This window comes from Jaculus jaculus, chromosome 8 (assembly GCF_020740685.1).
Source record: "Jaculus jaculus isolate mJacJac1 chromosome 8, mJacJac1.mat.Y.cur, whole genome shotgun sequence".
Lineage (NCBI taxonomy): Eukaryota > Metazoa > Chordata > Mammalia > Rodentia > Dipodidae > Jaculus > Jaculus jaculus.
In genome coordinates, this window is record NC_059109.1 from 141,735,433 (window position 1) to 141,755,857 (window position 20,425).

General features: G+C 53.5%; 2 protein-coding genes across 3 annotated transcripts; one reads left to right on the top strand and one right to left on the bottom strand.

Moving 5' to 3' along the window:
* Nucleotides 1-2,670: 2,670 nt before the first annotated feature.
* Sox18 (SRY-box transcription factor 18) lies at nucleotides 2,671-4,602 on the bottom strand. Its single transcript, XM_004669529.2, has 2 exons — nucleotides 4,012-4,602; nucleotides 2,671-3,827 (listed from the first exon to the last, which is right to left on the bottom strand). Exons 1-2 carry the CDS (start codon nucleotides 4,349-4,351, stop codon nucleotides 3,034-3,036), a joined length of 1,134 nt encoding a protein of 377 aa, XP_004669586.2. The 5' UTR covers nucleotides 4,352-4,602; the 3' UTR covers nucleotides 2,671-3,033.
* An 8,392-nt stretch (nucleotides 4,603-12,994) lies between these two features.
* Tcea2 (transcription elongation factor A2) lies at nucleotides 12,995-20,315 on the top strand. Of its 2 annotated transcripts, none has more exons than XM_012951433.2 (10): nucleotides 12,995-13,122; nucleotides 15,490-15,552; nucleotides 15,879-15,984; nucleotides 16,799-16,889; nucleotides 18,062-18,192; nucleotides 18,471-18,527; nucleotides 18,896-19,050; nucleotides 19,126-19,272; nucleotides 19,893-19,964; nucleotides 20,131-20,315. In XM_012951433.2, the coding sequence occupies exons 1-10, from the start codon at nucleotides 13,054-13,056 to the stop codon at nucleotides 20,137-20,139; spliced, it is 900 nt and encodes a 299-aa protein (XP_012806887.1). In that variant the 5' UTR covers nucleotides 12,995-13,053; the 3' UTR covers nucleotides 20,140-20,315. The 2 variants fall into 2 exon arrangements, with proteins under 2 accessions (XP_012806887.1, XP_045012492.1); XM_045156557.1 differs by lacking the exon at nucleotides 12,995-13,122 and adding an exon at nucleotides 13,153-13,371.
* The last annotated feature ends 110 nt before the right edge of the window (nucleotides 20,316-20,425 follow it).

Sequence of the window (20,425 nt, forward strand, 5' to 3'; positions counted from 1 at the left end):
ACAAAAAATAAAATGAAATAAGTTAAAGGGCTGGAGAGATTGCTTAGTGGTTAAGCACTTGCCTATGAAGCCTAAGGACCCTGGTTCAAGGCTCCATTTCCCAGTACCCACGTAAGCCAGAAGTAACACATGCATCTGGAGTTCATTTGCAGTGGCTGGAAGCCCTGGTGCCTATTCTCTCTCTCTCTCCGCCCCTTCCTTCCTTCCTTCCTTCCTTCCTTCCTTCCTTCCTTCCTTCCTTCCTTCCTTCCTTCCTTCCTTCCTTTTTTGTTTGTTTTTCGAGGTAGGGTCTCACTCTAGCTCAGGCTGACCTGGAATTCACTATGTAGTCCCAGGGTGTCCTTGAACTCACAGTGATCCTTTTACCTCTGGGATTAGAGGCTTGCGCCACCACGCCCGGCTTCTCTGCCTCTTTCTCTCTCGTCTGTCACTCCCAAATAAATAAAAGTAAACAACAAAAGAAAGTTATAAAAGAAATAAACATTTGTAAGAGGGAGAGAGAGAGACAGAGAGAAAGAGAATGGGCATTTCAGGGCCTCTAGCCATGGCAAACAAACTCCAGATACATGTGCCACCTTGTGCATCTGGCTTTACATGGGTACTGGGGAATCAAACCCGAGTCCTTTGGCTTTGCCGACAAGCACCTTAACTGCTAAGCCATCTCTCCAGCCCTACATTTTCAATTCTTTGATAACTTGGCCAAGGACCTGAAGTTGAAGTTCATGGGCCTGGGGTTCTCCTACATCTTATTGAGCTCTAATCCCCACCCCCTGGCAATCCCAGGAGTCCAACCCTACATCAGAAGGAGTCTGTTTTGTATGTGATTGTGTTGGTGTTCCCAAGGATGTACAAGGCGATAGATAATAACTGCTATTGCAGGTGAGGGGTTGTTCAATATGTCATCCAGGTCAATCCAGGGACAGGCTGGCCCCAGGGCATGAGGAAGGTAGGGTAGTAGGGAAGATAGGTTGTGGGAAGGAAACAGACAGGGCCAGGAAGTGGGAGGAGTTAGGCCTTAGCCTGTGGTCCTACCTTGGGAGGGTGACTTCACCCTGAGGGTGAAAAAGGGGTCTTCTCAGGCAGGATGACAGTAATCTCCCAAACCCAGCACCACTTACTGCTGCCCTTGTTCGTGTTTTTCCACTCATGTACCCTAATGATACTGTTCCTGGCTTCTCCCTGACTGTTGGGTCTTGCTGTAAATTTGAACTTGTTCCAAACTGAGCCCCTGAGTAGCTTCCTGCTCTGATACCTAAGGGAAAGGATTCTAGGAACACTCTGCTTTGGGTCCCCACTCCACTGAACTAGAGGGAAGGGCCTTCTAGGGGGATATGAAGGTATGGATCCTAGAATAAGGGGAAGTGCTTTGGGCCTATGAATTTCTGGGCTGTCTATCCAGAACTTCTGGGTATGTCGATGGGTGGAAGGCCCAAGGAAGATATCCTAGTTCTAGTAGGAAGGCACTTGGAGATTGTTGCATAGGTTTAGGCAACAGAACAGGCTTGTCCCACCTCCCACTCCTGCTTGGAGTGTTGTCTTTTACTACGTCTCTGTCCTCTGTCACTAAATTCTCTGTGCTGTGCTGTTCATAGGAGAGGGGAGAGGTCAGCTGTAGCAACCCCACTCCACCATTTAGATATAAGGCTTTTGCTTGCTAATACAAAGATGATGACACCCTGTTTCAGTGACAGGATACTCACAGTACAGTTCCATTTCCTGTGTACTCCTCCCCACATATGCTGGAGAGTTGGCTCCCTGTGCATGGACACATGGGCCATTGAACATCCACCCCTAGACTTTCTGCAAGTTTGCCCTATCACCCAAATGAAAAGCCATACTATCAGTTTCATAGCCATACTATCTCACACTCCATGTGGGAAATTGTGTTGTGGGTGAATCTTGAGACACCCCAGGGTATATGGGGGGGGGCTGGGTAGGACAGGCCTTTCTCCCATGAAGGTGACTTTCTTGCTATGACCTGCTAGGCTTAACGTGTGTGTGTATATGCAGGACCCACCTTTACGGTCATAGTTCCAACCCTCTTTGAATGCACAGGCTTGTCTAGTGAGAGACTTTGAAAAGAGCTAGGGACCAAGGTGGTGTAGAAAGCAGGGTCTCAGCAGGAGCCCAGGCAGAACTAGTATAATGGGTCTCAAAATTGGGGGACTTGAAGGCCTACGTGCTGTCCTGGTCACTGAACCAAGGCTGGGCAGGTCCCCTGGGGAGCAAAGGGGATATGACATACTGCTGCTTTTCCTAGGAAATGCCTGCTGAGACCCCGTGCTGTTTTTGCACAAGTCCTGTCCGAGTGAAGGATGTGGTCCTGGGTAGCCCTTGAGCTTGCAGAAACTTTGAGGAGTTTGGACATGAGCAGCCTATGGAGGGGCTATTGGTGTACTTAAGTAAAGTAGGGAATAGGACAGAAGGGTGATGTAGGCTAGGGGGCTGTTGCTGCTGCCTGGAAGTCCATCTGGAAGGATGGAGGGCAACACAGGGTTTGAAGTGGACCAAATTTCTTGGGTATCAGGAGGGAAGTATCCAGGGCTCTGGGTGGGAGCACCACAGATACAGGCACAGGGATGGGGAAGGCCAGGCACTCTCCTGTGCTCTGGCCCTCCTTAATAGCAAACAAACATTGTTCTTTCTACATGGATGCTAGTGCTCACTGAATCCTTTGGAAGAAAAAGTTTAATTAAAAATTAAATATATTGTATTATGTATATAAAAAGGGGCAAAGTAAAAAATACAATCTGGTTCTAGGAAATACACACTGTAGGATAAGAATTACGTGCTTCAAAAAAACCCTGACAGAGCCAGCCAACAGACCCTAGGCCTGAGCTTTCTGGGGAAGCCCCAACACGAAGGAGCCACCAGCAGGGACCCTACAGTAAAAGTTGGAGGAGAAGGTGGGAATGGGATCTGCAGGCCACCAGTTCCTAAGGCTGCTGCATAGTCAAACATACATCCACAAGAGAGCAGGCAGGGCCAGGCCACTTGGCCGCATGAGAAAGCAATAGAGGACAGGGGTGGCACCTAGCCAGAGATGCAGGCACTGTAGTAGACGGCGCTGCTGGCATCGGACAGTGCAGAGATGAGGCTACTCTCCTCCGGACAGGACATGGCTCGAGGACCCAGTTTGGTCAGCGCCACGTGGTACGGGAGCGTAGTGGCATCTGGCCGAGTCCGGCTGCAGTTGAGGTACTGGTCGAACTCGTTGAGGTCCACATCGGCCCAAAGATCAGCAGTGGGACCCAGTGGCTCGGCGCCCTCCAGCGGCGGGACCTCGGGCGGCGGCGACAGGGGGCAGGCGTACGGAACAGGTGTGCCCAGGGTGCTGTAGTAGAGACTTGTGAGCGGCGCGGCGGGCGGCACGGTCCTGAGCGCCTCAGCGACTGGTGCCCCGTAGCAGGTGCCCGGATTATTGGTTAACTCGGGGGCATAGGGTGCACGGAAAGCCCGCAGAGCGCAGTCCTCGGGAGCTGAAGGCGGCGGGAAGAAGGCGGCCTCGCCAGGCTCCAGGCCGTCCAACGGCGAGCGCTCTGGCGTGGGTAGCCCCAGGCCATCAAACTCCGCTCCCAGAGGAGGCAGCTCGCGAAAGACGCGGGCCGTGCCCGGCGCGGCGGGGAAGGGCTCCGGCGGCGGTTGTGGGGGCACGAGGCCCGGAAGCAAGAGGCCAGGCTCCAGCCGCCGGGCCTTGCGCGCCTGCTTTTTGCGGCGGGGACGGTACTTGTAGTTAGGATGGTCGCGCAAGTGCTGCACGCGCAGCCGTTCGGCCTCTTCCACGAAGGGTCGCTTCTCCGCCGCGTTCAGCTCCTTCCACGCTTTACCTGCGGGCCGCGGGCGCAGGTTCAGTGGACTGCCGTCTGGCGCACGACTACCCAAACATGCGTGCGCCCTGGGCTCATAGTTGCCGGTATGGCTCAACCCCCTGAGCCGCGCCCGGGAGCCCGGAATCCCGGCCTCCGCCCAAGCCCCCTCCTTCGCCCTCCCCACTCAGCGCTCCCGGCTCACCCAACATCTTGCTCAGCACCGCGTTGTGCAGATCCGGATTCTGCTGCGCCAGCCGCTTGCGCTCGTCCTTCGCCCACACCATGAAAGCGTTCATGGGTCGCCGGATGCGTGACTCGTCGGCCGTCTGGCGCTCTCCGCGGCCAATGCCATAGTGCCCCGACTCTGGGCTGCGCGGAGGGCTCCGCTGCGGGCTGGTCGGCGAGGCAGGCGCGGCCGTCGAGACGCTGGCAGCAGGGAGACCGCCCGGCTCAGAGGTGGCCCCGGCTCCAGGGGCCCATGCACAGTCGAGGCGGGAGGGCGGGTGGTCCTGTGCGCGGTAACCAGGCGGCGATTTCTGCATTCCAGCTGGGCAAGACCTGGGCAGAACGTGGCGCGGGTGCGCGGAGGACAGTGACGGGCACTGCGAAGCCAGGCACCAAGAACAGACAGATGGCTGGCGAAGACTGTGTAGATGCGCTACCTTCGCACAGGGCGGGAGCACAGATATAGCGGCTTGGGGCCAATCCGTGGCGGGGCAGACGGGCCGGGGCGGGACCGCCCCTTCCCCGGGGGCTCCTTTTCTTCTCTGGTCTAGCCGGATCCCACCATGGCCTCCCCACCGCAAAGTCTCCGCCTCTTCCCCCACCCCGCGCCGAGCACCATCTCTGAAGGAGAGACCCCCAGTGGGAGAAGACTGCTGGTGTGGGCTGAGGCTTGGAAGGAAGGGTAACTTAAGGGTTGTCTGACTTTCAGAGCTGAGCTGCCACCCCACCCAGAGTCAGACCCCCAAGTGTAACAGGAAGAGGGGACAGCGCTATTAGGTTACATTAGGGAATGGAAGATTTATTTTAGCACCAAGTTCTTGGAAGGCTGCCTTCACCATGCACCTCAGGCGATATTTTAGGGATGTTTCTGTCACTCAACCCTTGAGTCAGGGAGAAGCTGGGACTCTTTGCCTTCTCCACGCCCAAGCAAACTGGAGCAAGGCAGAGCTTAGACCAGGTCCACAAGGAAAAGGCTGGGGGCCACAGGGCCCAGACTATTTCTGCTAGCTGGGATTTGCTCTTTGAAGGCTGCTACTTTTGGCTCTGAGCGCAAGCCAGGCCACTATCATGGGAAAAGGGTTGGGGACTGTGTAGGTGAGGCAGGGAAGCACTGGTTCTTTCTTGGTGGTCCCTCTTTTGGGCTGTCGAGTCTAGGGGTTTTCCGTAGGAGCCCCTGGGCACCTTCATTTTCCTTGTGTTTAAACACTCCACCAGGAGAGGATCTGGCTTCAGAGGCTGATAGCTTTCCCACTGGGAGCTGTCTCTTTTGTTTGGATCTATGGGGGAAGGTACCGTGTCCTTGGCAGCTATCCCTGTGGTGCCAGGACCCCATCCACGTTTTTTTTTTTCAAGGTAGGGTCTCATTTAGCCCAGGCTGACCTGGAATTCTCTCTGTAGTCTCGGGGTGGCCCTGAACCTGAATGATCCTTCTGCCTCTGCCTCTTGAGTGCTGGGATTAAAGGCGTGCACCACCACACCCGCCAGTGGTCCTGAGTTCTATCTCTAGCACCACAAAGAACCAGAGCTGATCTGAGTTGATATTCACTGGGGCTCCAGAAAGGGGCCCATAGGTTCATTTTCATCAGGCCCTCACATTGGGGTGGGTTTCGAATTCCCTGAAAGCCTGGACTCTCCATGCTTTGAACACAGTAGCCAGCATTTCTTGATTTCCCTTGCCTTCGCTGGTGCCAAACAATGGCCATCCTCTCATCAGAGCTGTGGGACTCAGGTATTAGTTGTCAACATTCTGTGAACTGGATAAGAGCCTGATAGGTGCTACTTTTTTGAAGGTCAATCTACCCTCTCTGCCCACTGCCTGGCAGTGCTGAATGAGGTTGGCAGCTCCAATTCCTCTTTCCATATGGAACAATACTGGGGGAGGGAACTGCAGTCAGCTAGCAGGGTGGCCCTAACCCTGGAGCCCATAGGGCTTGAGGGACTCTCCAGGGCTATTGAGGGGTATGGGTGTGGTCAGCTGTGCTAGGGGAAGGGCATTCAACATGAGTGAGTGAGTGCGTGTGTGTGTGTTTGCATGTGTGGTCTGCATGTGTGTCTGTGTCTGTCTGGCTGCCTGGGTGTGGGGTGAGGTGGGCCTAGCGCTGGAGGCTACCCATAGCTCTGGGAGCCAAACACTCTAGACTCTCCCATGAAGAGATGGTGACTCCCGTTGAGGCCTGAGAATCCTGCTCAGGAAATTATGGCCCTTATCAAGCAAGGGAAGGATCCCTAAGGCCAAGTGGAAAGGGCCTGTCTGTAGCCCCAGCTCCCAGAGGGGTGGGGCAACCTTTCTCTGACAGTGTGGATCTGGGCTGAGTGTTAAGTGAATATTCATTCCTCCCTGACCTTCACCTATTCCCCTTGTCAGCCTTCCTAGATCCCGAGACTAGGATGAGGCCTGCAAAGGATGCCGGGTAGTACTTCTCAGTGGATCTGGTGGGGACTGGGCTTGGCTCTGCTCCAGGTGGGGATGATGGGACCTCCCAGGCACTGCCTGGGCACAGACCTCCCAGGTTCTCTCCAGCCAGCCCTGGCTGCTGCACAGCAGTGAGGCTGGGACCAATTACACAGTTCTGCAGGGCTTGGACCCTCCTACTCCCATAGGGTGGGGTGGGGTCCCTGTCAGAGGCCAGTGTAGCTTCTGGTAGAGGAGGACTTGAGTTTCCGGAGGTCTCTGCTTTGGAGTCAGCCTTCCAGTTCATACACTCCCACCCACCTTCCTCTTTCAGCTCCAAACCTGGCTGGCCTCAGCCTTTGAAGCAAGGGGAATATGAGGCTGGGGTCATCTTTGGCCTCTCTCCTGGGGTCAGGGTCTTTGGGAGGCCTGATACCTCAGAATCAGGTGGGTCTATGGAGCTTTGATCTAGAGACCCCCTAAGGAAGGCTGGAATTCTAGTACTGTACAGTGGCTCTGTGCCATTTTACTCCCAGTCTTGGGACACACTAAACTTTCACAAATGCTGGCATCTTGAGTCTGGGAAAGGGCAGGTTTTGGGTGCAGGAGTTGCCCTGGTTTTCCAGGCACATACAACATGAAGTATGAATAATTATGAATGGGGAGAAGTACTTTAAAATGTTGGGTTGTGGGGTAAGGTTCATGAGCCCAACTTCCTACAGTCATACAAACCCAAGAGTTCCACATACAACTGAGTGTTAATGTGTGTATTGAGGTCAGTATGCTTCTTGGGCTGGTGGTGATAGATGGATATGGCACCAATAGGGGCTGTTGTAGGTCGAAGGAGTGATAAGAATTTGTATGGGGTTGACTTTCATCCAGCTTGTGCGCTCAGACCAACAGGACTGGGTAGGGATAGTGGGGATGGGACAGCCAGATGCAGCATATTGCTGCAGGTTCACTGTGGGTGACAGCAGACCAGACTGATGAGGACAGTTGGGGACAAGTCACATGCAGCAGGGTGCCTTCTATGGGTGGTCCAGCAGGTTGGGGGGATGTTTAGAAGGCGGTTCCTGAATTTGGGGATTGTTGTACTATGGTGAGTATGTGAGTACCCAGGATGGTATCATAGGCTATGTCCACTTTTAGGGTCACTGGATAAGAAATGGGGTATCAAGAGTGTTCTGTGAACCTCCAGGGTTGTTGTGCAACCCTTTGGGGTGTTCTGCCCCAGGATGGCTGCATGGCCACATGTGTCCTCCAGTGTTGTCTCATGCTGTGTGGGCCTCCCCAGCAAAGCTGCTGCTTCTACTCTGCAGGGGCTCCATGGGAACCCGGCTGGGGAGCTGTGCAGTTCTGGGTTTCCGTGGCAACATTAGGGTCGGGCCAGGAAACAGCCGCTCAGGAAGGAAAGCTGTCCTCCCTGCCTGGAGCGAGCCTAGGGCCCGCCAGGCTGAGCAGGCGCCAGACATTCTGTCCAGTTGCCCCAGCCCTTCTGGCCGCTGCTATAGCCAGAGTTCCTTTGGCTCTGCCCCCCAGGCCTCAGGTCAGTGGGCCTTTATGTGATTACCTTTATTTACATCTATGCCTTGCATGGGTCTGTGGGTGTCTCTGGCTTCCTTTGTGCCTTAGTCCCTTTGGTAGTTATGTACCTGCATGGCAAGCTGAGTACAGGCATATTGGGATCCTCTGGAGTATAGTGCCCATCCTGAATGCCAGTCCTGGGTTGTACGACCCACTCCCATTTACTCTGCCAGCCTAGAAAATGAAAGGAGAGGAGAGGGAGTCCAAGACACAGGAAGAATGCATCCAGGTGGTCACTTGCCTGGGCCAGGAGCCTAAAGCTGCTCCCTTCTCCTCTTCTCTCTCCTCCACTCTCCCCTTCCTTTTTCCTAACCTCCTCCTCCATCATTTCTTCCTTCTTCTGTTGCTGAATTAGGGTCTTGCTGTATGGCTAAGGTGGGCCTGGAACTTACTATGTAGCCCAGGCTGGCTTCTGCCTGTGGAGTTCTGAGATTGCAGTTATGTTCATCACGCCCAGCTTTGTGCAGTGTTTCTTTTTGAAAAATTTTTTTAATTTATTTATTTGAGAGAGACACAGAGAGAGAGAGAGAGAGAGAGAGAGAGAGAGAGAGAGAGAGAATGAGGGAGAGAGAGAGAGAGGGAGAGAATGAGCACACCAGGGTCTCTAGCCACTGCAAATGAACTATGGCTGCATATGCCTCCTTGTGCATCTGGCTTACGTGGGTCCTGGGGAATTGAACCAGGGACCTTTGGCTTTGTAGGCAGACGCCTTAGCCACTAAGCTATCTTCTCAAGACTTTTTTTTTTTTTCTCCTGCTTGTCCTGTCTGATGACAAGTGGCTTTGGTGAGGAACCAGCTGGGGCTGTCAGCTGGTTGAGAGGCAGGTGTTTCAGAGACATATGCCCTCCTTGCTCAGAGACAGAAACCATTTGTGCATCTATCCATTCATTTGATATTGAGCTTCCTGCTGACATTAGAGTGTTCTCAGAGGCTAGGATCTGGAAGAGAAGAAACAACCCAAATCCCTGCTGTGGCATGTTTCCTTTCTGGTGTGGAAAGACTGAAAATGAACAAATCCACAAATAAGGCAGAGTTTTGGTTGCCAAGTATGGGAAGGAAAATGTCAGCATGCCCATACCTTGCCTTTTCATGAGCCCATACCTGAAGGAAACATGAAAGAGTATGTTATGCAGGGGAGGTGTCATGAAAAGTCACTGAGGAAAAGAAAGCAGGCATATGGCAGGAGGGTCAAGGAGCAAGACACTCATTGGGGTCTGGAAACATCTTGCCTTTTCTCTGAATGATACTCTGGAGAGTTTTGAGCAGAGGGTATAATCTGACTTGACACAGCTCTATTCCTACAGGGGATTAGTTGTGACTGACTGTCCAGACTGGAGAGCCTCTGTAGGAGAGCAGGGCAGGCAGGCTAAGGACTCTAGCAGTGTATTGCCCTCTGAGATTTTCAAGCTTCACCCATTGCCTCTGACCCTGTGACTGCCTGGGGCCCCCTAGGGAAGGAGGGTGGAGTGGCCGCCAGGCTGTCGGGCTGGCAGGGCAGGAGGGCGGCATTTCTGGGAATTGTGTGGGGGAAGCACATTGTTAGAGCAAGCCTGCAACAGGCAGCCAGGGCCTCAGGCCTCTGGGGATGCCTCTTGCCTCCCCTGCACTGCCCCTGGGAGAGGAAGCTGTACTCTAGCCAGGCCTGTGGGCTGGCTGGGGACTTTCCAAACAGACATTGCCACGAGTCTATGGCTCTTCCCATTCTGCAGACTAAGATTGAGGCTCAGAAAGCTGGTACCTGCTAGGTGTGGTGGCGCATGCCTTTAATCCCAGAATTAGGGAGGCAGAGGTAGGAGGATCGCCATGAATTTGAGGCCACCCTGAGACTACATAGCGAATTCTAAGTCAGCCTGAGCCAGAGTGAGATCCTACCTCCAAATACAACACCAAAACCAAAATAAACAAACAAACAAAGCTGGTACCTGCAGCAAAGCTACACTGGTCACTGCCCTGACATGAGGTTGGCTGACATGGGGCTGTGGTGGGGACATGCAGCCACCATAGTGGGGCTGGAGGATCTGATGGACCAGGTACAGAGGAGGGGCTGTCCTGGGGTGGCAGGAGCAGAGCTTCTTGGGGCTCAGAATGCCTCCTGGTTTGTGGTGATGGGAAAGCAGAGGGCTTTGTGTGAGTTTGGCAATGAGAACCTTCCCACTGCATTCACATTGCCTTAGCCAGAGGGGAAGCATGCAGGCAGACACTGGGGTCAGGGCCAGCTCTGGGCAGGCATGGGTATGTGTTTGTGGGTGTGTGTGTGTGTGTGGGGGGGAGACACAAATAGAAAAATAAATGGCTTGAGCTTCCGCTGTTTCCTGGATCGAGGAGAGGTTGGAGCAGGCTCTTGGACAAAGGTGCAGCTGTCTTGGTGGGGCAGACACTGGGAGTGTTCCCCTAAATACCATTAGGGCAATGTTTGCCCCTTTCAGACCTACAAGCTGGAATGTTTCCAGTTTAGAGTCTCCAGCACAGGTCTTGTTTTGTCTACTGAGGACTTCTGAGGTTGGAGAGCTCCTACAGGAAGGGACAAAACTAAGGAAAGTTGAGGAGGAGGCTCAGTCCCAGGAAGGTGGGAGAACAGGAACCAGGTTCTTTGTGGGGCGAACTGTTAATGAACCTCATCTAGATGTTCTTAGAGCTGAGGGAGGCCCCTGGTGGGTTGGGAAAGTAAGCAGGGCAGCTGTCAAGGCTCTCCAGTTGCAGACAGGTAGGTGTCCCAGCAACTGGCAGAGGACTGAGGTAGGGTCTGGAGTGACATCTCCCTTTTGGAGTGCACATACCAGTACACAGTTTAGATATTGTCAGTTTTTTTAATTTTTATTTATTTATTTGAGAGTAACAGATAGAGAAAGAGGCAGATAGATAGAGAGAATGGGTGCACCAGGGCCTCCAGCCAATGCAAATGAACTCCAGATGCATGTGCCACCTTGTGCATCTGGCTTACGTGGGTCCTGGGGAATCGAGCCTTGAACCAGGGTCCTTAGGCTTCACAGGCAAGCGCCTAACTGCTAAGCCATCTCTCCAGCCCCAGATATTGTCAGTTTTGTGAGGAGATTCCATGGAGGTTAAAGATTAAAAGGTTGGCAGTGTTTTGTGTGTGTGTCTGTGTGTGTGGAGGGGGAAGGTTCTGAGGTGGGTTGTGATTGTTCTGAGCAAAGGCCTGGATGTCAGAACTCATGTGGAATCTGGGAACAGGGACTTCCCCCTCACGACAGGGTCTCATGTAGCCCAGGTTAGCCTCAAATTTGGTATGTGGCTGAAAATGATCTTTAACTTCTGATTCTCTTGCTTCCAACTCCCACATTCTGAGATTGCATATGTGTAACACCACTCCTGGTTTTTATGCAGTTCTGGGGATCAAACGTAGGGCTTTGTGCATGCTAGTCGAACATTCTACAACTAAGCTACATGCTCAGCCTAGGGGGTAGAATTTCTAAGGTTGGGAGGTGGGAGCACTGGGTTGGTGGGTGCCACAACCCCCACATGAGGAACCTTCAGGACAGAGCTTATTTTCACCCTGGTTGCTTTGTGGACATAACTAGGAAGTATGGCCCCTGCTGGGAAGGGTCTCAATAGCTGACCAAATCCATGGCTCACTTCTGCCACCTACAGGCTGTTGTTGCTCACATTATTCACATTATTATTATATATTATATATATATTATTCACATTATTCAGGCTAGTCATGGTGGAACCGCACACAGCGCAGCTGAAGGGCGTGTAGTTCAGGCTCTCCTGTTGTTCCTGCTGTGGCAGGGCCTCAGAATATTAACTCATATTCAAATACAGCGTTCTGGCCCCAGGACTTGCTTGGTTGGACTGGGCTTGGTGATAGGAGCCCAGATCCCAGTAAGGGGCAGAATCACGTTGGTGTGGAAACTGGGGGCTTTGGGTTCATCCATCATGGGCCCTTTTGTGGAAAAGCTTTGTTACCTGCAAGGAGTCCCATGTTTTTCCTAAGATAAAGACGTCATAACCAGCCATCATCATGTGTCTTCTGATCCATAGTTAGACGCATTATCCATTGCACCACTAGCTCGTGGGATAACCATGTATCTTATCTAATTGACATGAAGATCCAAAGCATGGTCAGCCAGGCCATGTGGACATTCATTTACACCCTCTCTTTATGGTTCTTGTGGACTACATGGCACTACAGACATAAATTTCTTGTCCTGTTCCTTCTAGCATCTGCACCACTGAGGAAGAGCAAGAGAGCCCCACCTCTCCTGCCCAAATCATAGCCATGGCCCTCCTGTGGCAATGCCCCAGACCTGATTGTTATGCCCTGTTTGTGTAATGTGACTCAGTTCTCACCCTCCTGACAGGTGGGGGTGCACTGAGGCGTGGAGCAACGTTCAGAACCTGGCGTTTGCTCCTTGGTAGATTTATTTCAGAGGCTGAGGCCTTACTGGCAAAACCTCTCCAGAGTCCAGGATGATGCCTTACTCAGTTCGGTGCCGGGCGGGGCGCATTTGGGTCCCTCACCTCCTAGTGTGTGCTGCACCTGGCGCGGAGGAACGAACGACTCAAATTCAGGGCCAGATGGGGAGAGAGAGGGAGGGGTGCTGGGAGGCAGGGTAGACTAAGGGCTCTGACTCCACAAGCATGTCTGGGAAGTAGAAGCTACTTGAGCGGGATATCGTCATGGTGGGCAGCTGCAGCAGGTGACAAAGGGTGGGCCGAGCAAAACGATATAGGGCTCACGCTGGGGCAACATTCTTACTGCTGACCCAACTTTGCTCTAAGCCCCTCTCCATCCGTGTCCTCGTGTGAGGGCCCTATTGGACCCGTCTTCCGCGACCGCCTCGGCGGGACTACATTCCCAGGAAGCCGCGCGCACCGCGCAGGCGTCTGGGAGTTGAGGTGCGTGGGGCCGGGAATCCGCTTTTTAGTGTGTAAGCGCGCGGCCGCCAGGCAGGGGTTTTCGCCTGTGGACCTCGGCGGCTGCGGTCGGGCTGGGCTGGGCTGGGCTGGGCTGGGCTGGGTTGGGCAGGGCAGGGTCGGGCGGCGCAGAAGGCGCCCCTCACTTCCTCCAGGCGGTGATGGGCAAGGAGGAGGAGATTACGCGGATCGCCCGGAGGCTGGACAAGATGGTGACCAGGAACAGCGCGGTGAGGGGCGTGGGCCGCCAGGACCCTGGGGCCCCCGCCCCGCCGAGCCCGTTCCCCGGGCAGGACGAGATCCCTCCCGGGTGGAGACCCTTGCCCAAGGCCGGTCCTCCACCTTGTCCCGGAACTTCTGCTCTGGACTGGATGCTGTGCGGGCAGAGATGGTCCTCTGCCCTCGTCGTCTCGCCTGCTACTGCGGCGTTCCTTGCCCGGCCGTTGTCTCCCCTGTCCGTCCCTACCCTTCAGAACCAGGTTTTTCTTAATAAATTCTCTCCCTCGGGCCTCAGCCAACAGCCAGTCGGTCTGGGCAGACAGTAGAGACCCTGGGGTGAGTCTGTGGCCTTGAGACCCGAGGAGGCTGGTTGCCCCTCAGGCTGACCACCTGGGTGAGACAGTGTGGCCCAGCCGCCTTTTCGACCTTGTCAACCTGGGCAGCCTCCAGGGAACATCCTTAGCTGGTGGCACCTGCATCCTACGTGAAGCAGTGGGGAGAGGCCAGGAGGTGGTCACAAGGCTCACTAACCATGACTTCCCCCACCCTAGGACCACTTCCCTGGGTAGCTGGAAACAGTGAGGGTGGCTGAGTCATGGGCCTCTGAGGCCTGCGCAGCTGTGTCTACAGTGGCAGGAGCAAGAGTAGCTTTTTGGGCAGAGTTGGGGGCTGAAGTCTACACCAGGAAGCAGACAGGCTCCCAACCGTCTTTAAGCTGGAAACAGTTCCACACCCCACTCATCTGCCCTCACAAGGGCTGCAGTGAGTGTCACTCACCTCCTGATGCTTCATTTCTTTAAGGGGACAAATCTAAAGGACAAACTAAGGGTTTGAGGGGGGCAAAGATGTGCGGAAACTTCCCAGGGGCTGGGGTGGTGGTGGTGGCGGTACAGATGAGTGAAAGCCCACAGACAGCAAGGAGTGGACAGGAGGGATGGGAACCCATGGAGGTTCCAGAGGGCCACAGTGCTAGAGAGGCCCCCTTGGGGTAGCTGGAGGTTTGTTTGATCCTTCCTGGTGAGTGTGTGGGGCTGTTGAGGATGCCTGCCCTTGGCTCTGGGGATCATGTCTCCTTAGGAAGTCACCTCAGGGCTTATCTGTGTATAGTATAGCCCTGTGTACAGAACTTTCCTTGAGGCCATGACAGCAGCCTAAACACAGAAGCCGCACACAGATTGGTGGTAGTGGTGGTGGTGGTGGTGTGTGTGCGTGAGTGTGTGTGTGTGTGGGGGGGGCGTTAGTCCAGTCCCTCCTATTGCCTCTAGGACAGGACATTTGTAAGCAAGTGCTTTTAAATGCTGAGCCACATCCCCAGCTCTAGTACAGGACATTTGAATAGCTGGGTGGATCCTCTCTGCCCCCTTGTGGCTTGCAAGGTTGGATGTGAGGATCTCAATTCTAAGAAGGTGGTATTTGGGCAAAGTTTTGCTGGGTTGAAGAGAAGTGTGTTTGCATAGAGTAGCCTTAGGAGCAAGGGTTCTGAGGTGGGACCAGGAGAAAGTTGCCTGCCATGCAGGTGCAGCCTTATCTGTAGATGTTGAGGAGTCTTGGACAGGAAACAGGACAGAGGAGGGAGACCAGAGATGAGGAATGGTAACTTGGGCCTTGTAGGTGCTAGCTGTGGCAGAAGTTCTTCCTTCTTCTGTCCCTCCCTTTTTTTCAATGGAGATTGAACCCAGGGCCTCAAACATACCAGGCAAATACTGTATCACTGAGCTATATCCGTAACCCTCTTTTTACTTTTCAATTTATGATCGGCTGTCTCTAAGTTGCCCAGGCTGGCCTTGAACTTGCAATCATTTTGTCTAATAGCCATCCTGGAATAGTTTTTAATTAGTAATATCATCGGCTACAATACTACCAGTTCAAAAATCTGTAGCTTTGACTGGAATGGAGACCCCTGGGAATTTGGCCCTTCTTGTGTCAGCTCCTTCTCCTGTTGGTGGGTAGATACTTTGGGGAGAGACTGCTTTACCACCAGGGTATGGATGGGACAGAGTTAGGGAACCTAGCCTACTCTTCTACCTGAGTGCTAGTGAGGAGCTGGGGTGTTTTTGCTCTAGTGGTTTGGTCAGTGACATTGTATGGTTACTGTGAAGTCTGAAGGTTGTTATCCCCCAAAAGTAGGGTGAGGAACCACCTGATCTTGGAGGAGAACACTATAGAGCTGATTGCTTACAGTCCTGCCCTGGGATGGGGGCAGTAAGGGTCCCTTGTCTTGGTGCAGGAACATGAGTGCAAAGCCCTTGGCCTCTTAAGTGAGGGAATGGTTTCTTTCTGGTCTGTAATTGTTACTGCCTTGTGTTCTCCATTTGGGGAGAGAATAAGATTGTCCACTGAGGTCTAAAGTCCTTTATGAAGGTCCCTTCTTCTTCCAGGAGGGTGCCATGGACCTACTACGGGAGCTGAAGACCATGCCTATTACACTGCACCTGCTACAGGTAGGTCCTTCCTGTCTCAGTCTGGGTAGCTCCAGAGACAGCAGTGCCAAGGGCATCTAGTAGGTGTCCCCCTGATCCTTGGGCTTAGTTGGCAGAAGCACCTGTTCTGAGGAGGTTTCTTGCCTTTCTGTGATGCTCAGTGAGGGGAGAGGCGATGTGGAGATGTCCTGGGTTCTAAATGGAGCCATAGCCATTGGGAAGTGTTTGCTTGCCCCCCCCCCCCCGTCAGTTGTTGGTCCTGCCATGTGGGAGCAAAACATCCTCTAGGAAGATCTGTACTTGGGGTGTGCTCCTACTGCCTCTGACCCAGGCTACTTGCCTTGCAGTCCACCCGTGTTGGAATGTCTGTTAATGCCCTGCGGAAGCAGAGCTCGGATGAAGAGCTCATTGCACTGGCCAAGTCCCTTATCAAATCTTGGAAGAAGCTCTTGGGTGCGTGTCAAACTGTGAGAACTGACCACTTGGTTGTCAGCACAGCATAGAGCACTGGCTATACCGCTCTGAGCCAGACCACTTGGAAGTGGGATGTGACAAGCCCTTACCAGAAAGTACCCAGTTATGAGCTAGAAGTGGATTGATGGGTGCCATCTGTGGTGATGGGGAGGTGGTGGCTTGGACAACATGACTCTTGGGACAAGGGGGTGTGCTGAGAAAGGGGGTTTTGAGCGCAGAAGGCCAACAAAGAAGCAGGGCAAAGTTAGGATGCTCCAAGGAGTACTCTCAGATGAAGGAGGAGGTGGGGCTATCATCTTGGGAAGGGCTGAGCTGGGAAGAAAGTAGCTTTTCTGGTGGACAGTGGACACCTGAGCTGTAGAGATGTTCCTGTGGATCAGGAAGACAGTCCTTTCTAGTTTCTGTCTACATCTTTGTGAGTCAGCCACAGGATCTATCCCTCTCATTAGTTACATGGCCATTAGGATGCTAGCAGTACAAGTTCATCCTGGTCTCCAGTGCAGGTCCTGGGCTAGGGTCTGCCCATGGGTTCAGAAGAGGCCTTGTAGGGTATATGCTTGGTCTCTGGCCAGGATGGTGGCCCCTGAGAGATCCCACAGTGGCTTGCTTGACTGTGTGGGGATATTGGAGGAAGGGTCATGGGGAGGCTGATGGGCTGGTGGTCTCCTGGTATCTTTCTTGTCTAGTTGGTCTAGGGCTAGAAGCAGTAGGGCTAGTGGTATGGCTGAAGCTAGGTCAGTACCTGCCTGCCCACCTCTTACCAGTCTGTCTCCCCTGTTTCTGGAAATGGCAGATGTTTCTGATGGCAAAACCCAGGAGCAAAGGAGGGACACACCTCTGCCCACATCGTCTTCAAAGGATGCTTCAGGGGCCACAGATCCCAGGTAGCATACCTGAAGGCAGATGCATGCACTTCTGTTTCTGGCCTCAGTTTCCTCAGTAGAAAAAGGGTACTGATGCCCATGTGCCTAGACACTGCCCTGAGGGAGGAGCTCTCTTCACAGGTCCATGCACAGGATTGGTCAGCTTTATGGTGGACACTGTTCCATAGCTCAGTCCCTTCCCCTTCCCTCCTCTCTTACTTGGTTGGCTATGTTTACTCAGCTGTCAGTGGGACCTTTGCAAATTTCCTTAGCAGGATCTGCTGTCTGTCAGGTGCCAACCAGCCCTAGGCATTTCCCTCCATCATCTGGTTCCCCAGACCCTGTCATCTTCCTCTGCTTAGCAGGGCTGAAGAGTAGCTCCCCTCATGCAAATGCTTCTTAGAGCCAGAGTCAGGCCCAGCTCCCTTCTACATTCAGGTTGGGCCACCACTGCCCTGCAGATGGTCAAAGTGACCTCTGTTGTCATGAAGACTGGGGATACTTCTGGTGATGAGCTGTGGGTGAGAAGCTCCTTTGGCCAGATGGCAATAGTAGCCAAAGGCTGGACTTGGGCTAGGACAGACTAAGCTCTGGACTCCTGGCATGACATTGTGTCTCAAGCTCATTAGCATACCTTGCATAGTTAATTAAATTGCTCAGGTTAGTCACCATCCCCTGCTGATTTCCAGAGGGAGTGCTTGAAGGGAGAACCTGGTCAATATAGCCAGATCCTTGCCCCATTTTAATGTTGAGTGGGGTCACCTGTGACATCAAGATGTGGTCTTAGGTGACCCTCACCTTGTCTTTATCCCCAGGCAACTGGCAGTCTCTGCCTGGCTCTGAGCTGCCATTAGTAGAGATGTTCATAGTGTTCATGGCCTTTTAGAAGGCAGGTACTTTGGAGGTGGTAGGAATGTTTTAGCCCATTTTGACCACTAGGCGGTGCTGCCCAGACATTTCCGGGGAAGGATTTGGCATCCTCTTCCTGGGGGAGTGAGCTGACCCACTGAGGATCTTATGAGCTGTGTTCTCCTCTGTCCAGTGAGGCAGAACACATGGCATGCTAGGCTGGAATAAAGACTGGGGAAGTCATGGGCCTTCCCAGGGTTTGTCAGTAACAGCAAGGCTTTGGAAGTGGGGATGGTGCCAAAATCTGGAGACCACTTGCAGCCTTGAATCCATTGTCTCTCTAGCCGCAAGAAGCCAGACCCACCTAGGACCCCATCCATCCTAAGGATCACCACATTTCCTCCAGTGCCTGTTACCTGTGATGCTGTGCGCAATAAGTGCCGTGAGATGCTGGCTTCAGCCCTGCAAACAGACCGTGAGTACAGCAGGTTTTGGCTCTTAACATGAACCCAGATTCACAGGGTGGCCTGGACCTCTGCCTGTTTCAGAGGCTGCCACCAGAGGGACAGACCTGCATCTTAGCCTACTGTGGTTCTGGGAGGAGGCAGGGGTCTTTGGGATTACCAGAGCATCTGGATCTTGGGCAGTGTTCTTCAGGGATGCATCCCCTCTAGCTGCTATGGTGCTATGTAGGCAGAGGGGTGGCAGGCAAAAGAGCAAGTGGGGATGGCTAGTGAGGGCTCCCTTTTGCAGACGACCATGTGGCCGTCGGTGCGGACTGTGAGCATCTGTCGGTTCAGATCGAGGAGTATATCCTTTGTTCAGGGCATATGGTGCCAGGGTCTTTTGGTGGTCTATAAGCCACTGGGGTTGGCTCCTCTGGTGCCTGCTTGATACCACTGCTGGACTGCCCAGTGCCCTGAGTGGTCCCATGCCTTTCCTTGGGCTAACTAATGACTTTGCCTCAGGATGGTCCTCCCTGGACAGTTTGAGGGCTGTGTCTGACTGCTGGCAGACCTAGGTCTCAGACAGGAATAGTATTGCAGCCCCTCAGCTCTCCAGGGCATCCCAGGGTGGGTGAACTGATCCCTATGTGGCTGGGTAGAACATCCCCCACCCGGCCCCCAGCAGGGTGGGTGGAGCTCAGAAGCCTCAGATGGGTCCTTAAACACCTGCACGCATCTTTCGGGATGTGGGAAACACTGACATGAAGTACAAGAACCGTGTGCGAAGCCGCATCTCCAACCTCAAAGATGCCAAAAACCCTGGCTTGCGGCGGAATGTGCTGTGTGGTGCCATTACACCCCAGCAGATTGCTGTGATGACATCAGAGGTGAGGAGCCCACTGAGGGCTGAGTGGGGGTTGCTTCAGCAGAGCTGTAGGCTGAGCACTTGGTTCCTGCCTCAGGAGATGGCTAGTGATGAACTGAAGGAGATCCGCAAAGCCATGACCAAGGAGGCCATACGTGAGCACCAGATGGGCCGCACAGGAGGCACGCAGACTGACCTGTTCACTTGCAGCAAGTGCAGGAAGAAGAACTGCACCTACACACAGGTGAGGGCTTTCATGTCTTACCAGCCTGGGTCTTTAGGGCATGCTTACCCTCCTCAGAGCCCAAGCTGTATGCCAAGGCTGGGTGGCCTGGCCCTGCCTAGCATGGAGGATAAGGATTATGGCATGTTGCCTGGCAGTAGCTGCAGGATCTTCAGAGTCTTCTGTGGAGGTGGATACTAAGGTGTTTGGGGGAGACCACATGGACCCCAAGAGATGTTGGGGACTTGGGAGGAAGTGTGTTAAGGTGGTCTGTGGAAACCACTATCTTCCACAGTCCCTATTATCTACCAGGACTGGCCCTGTGGGATGAGGTTTGTCCTTGGATCTTTCAGAAAGTAGGCATGACCAGTGAGATCACTGCTGATCCTTCCATCATGGAATCTCTTCTGTTGGGGATCCCCTTGCCTTCAGCTGACATTTTGGGTTCTGCTGACTTTGGCCCTTCAGGTCTGTGCTATGGTGACCTACCTTCTACATCAGCTTAGCTCTAGAAGGTTGGGTTCACTGGGACCAGCCCCAAATTGTCATCCATGGGGCCCAGTGGCTACAAGGCCAGCTTTACCTAGGTCAGGGGATACTCTTCTGCAGCAGAACCTAGGAGTTGCCTACCTGTTCTACAGGTCCAGACCCGCAGCTCTGATGAGCCCATGACCACTTATGTTGTCTGCAATGAGTGTGGGAACCGCTGGAAGGTAGGTGGGTCATCTCAACCCATGTTAGTGGGTCTGAGGTGTCAGCCAGGGACTATGCCCAGCCAGCTTGAGTCTCTAGGATGGAACTCCCAGCCTGGGCTAGCCTGTTCTACCTGTTCTGGGGGTGGGGTCATATGAAGCTACATGTCTTCTTGCCTTCTTGCAGTTCTGCTGAACCCTCATGCTGATGTATCATAGTCCTTGCCATGGCTAGCTTTGCCCTGTCTGTATTCTTGATGGACACTGCTTCTTTGGAGATCCATAGAGGGTGGCTTGCCCTGCCCTAGCCTGCCTTCCTGGTGTGCACCTTTCTACCTTTTGCCCCAAGATATTAAATGTTTTGCTTTGTCATCTTGCCTTCCTCGTGTACACGTGCTTCAGCTGGATCCTGCCCCTCTGCTGCTGTGGACACCTCTTCCTGGGGTCTGGCAACACTTGGTGGAGCAGTGCTACAGACAAGA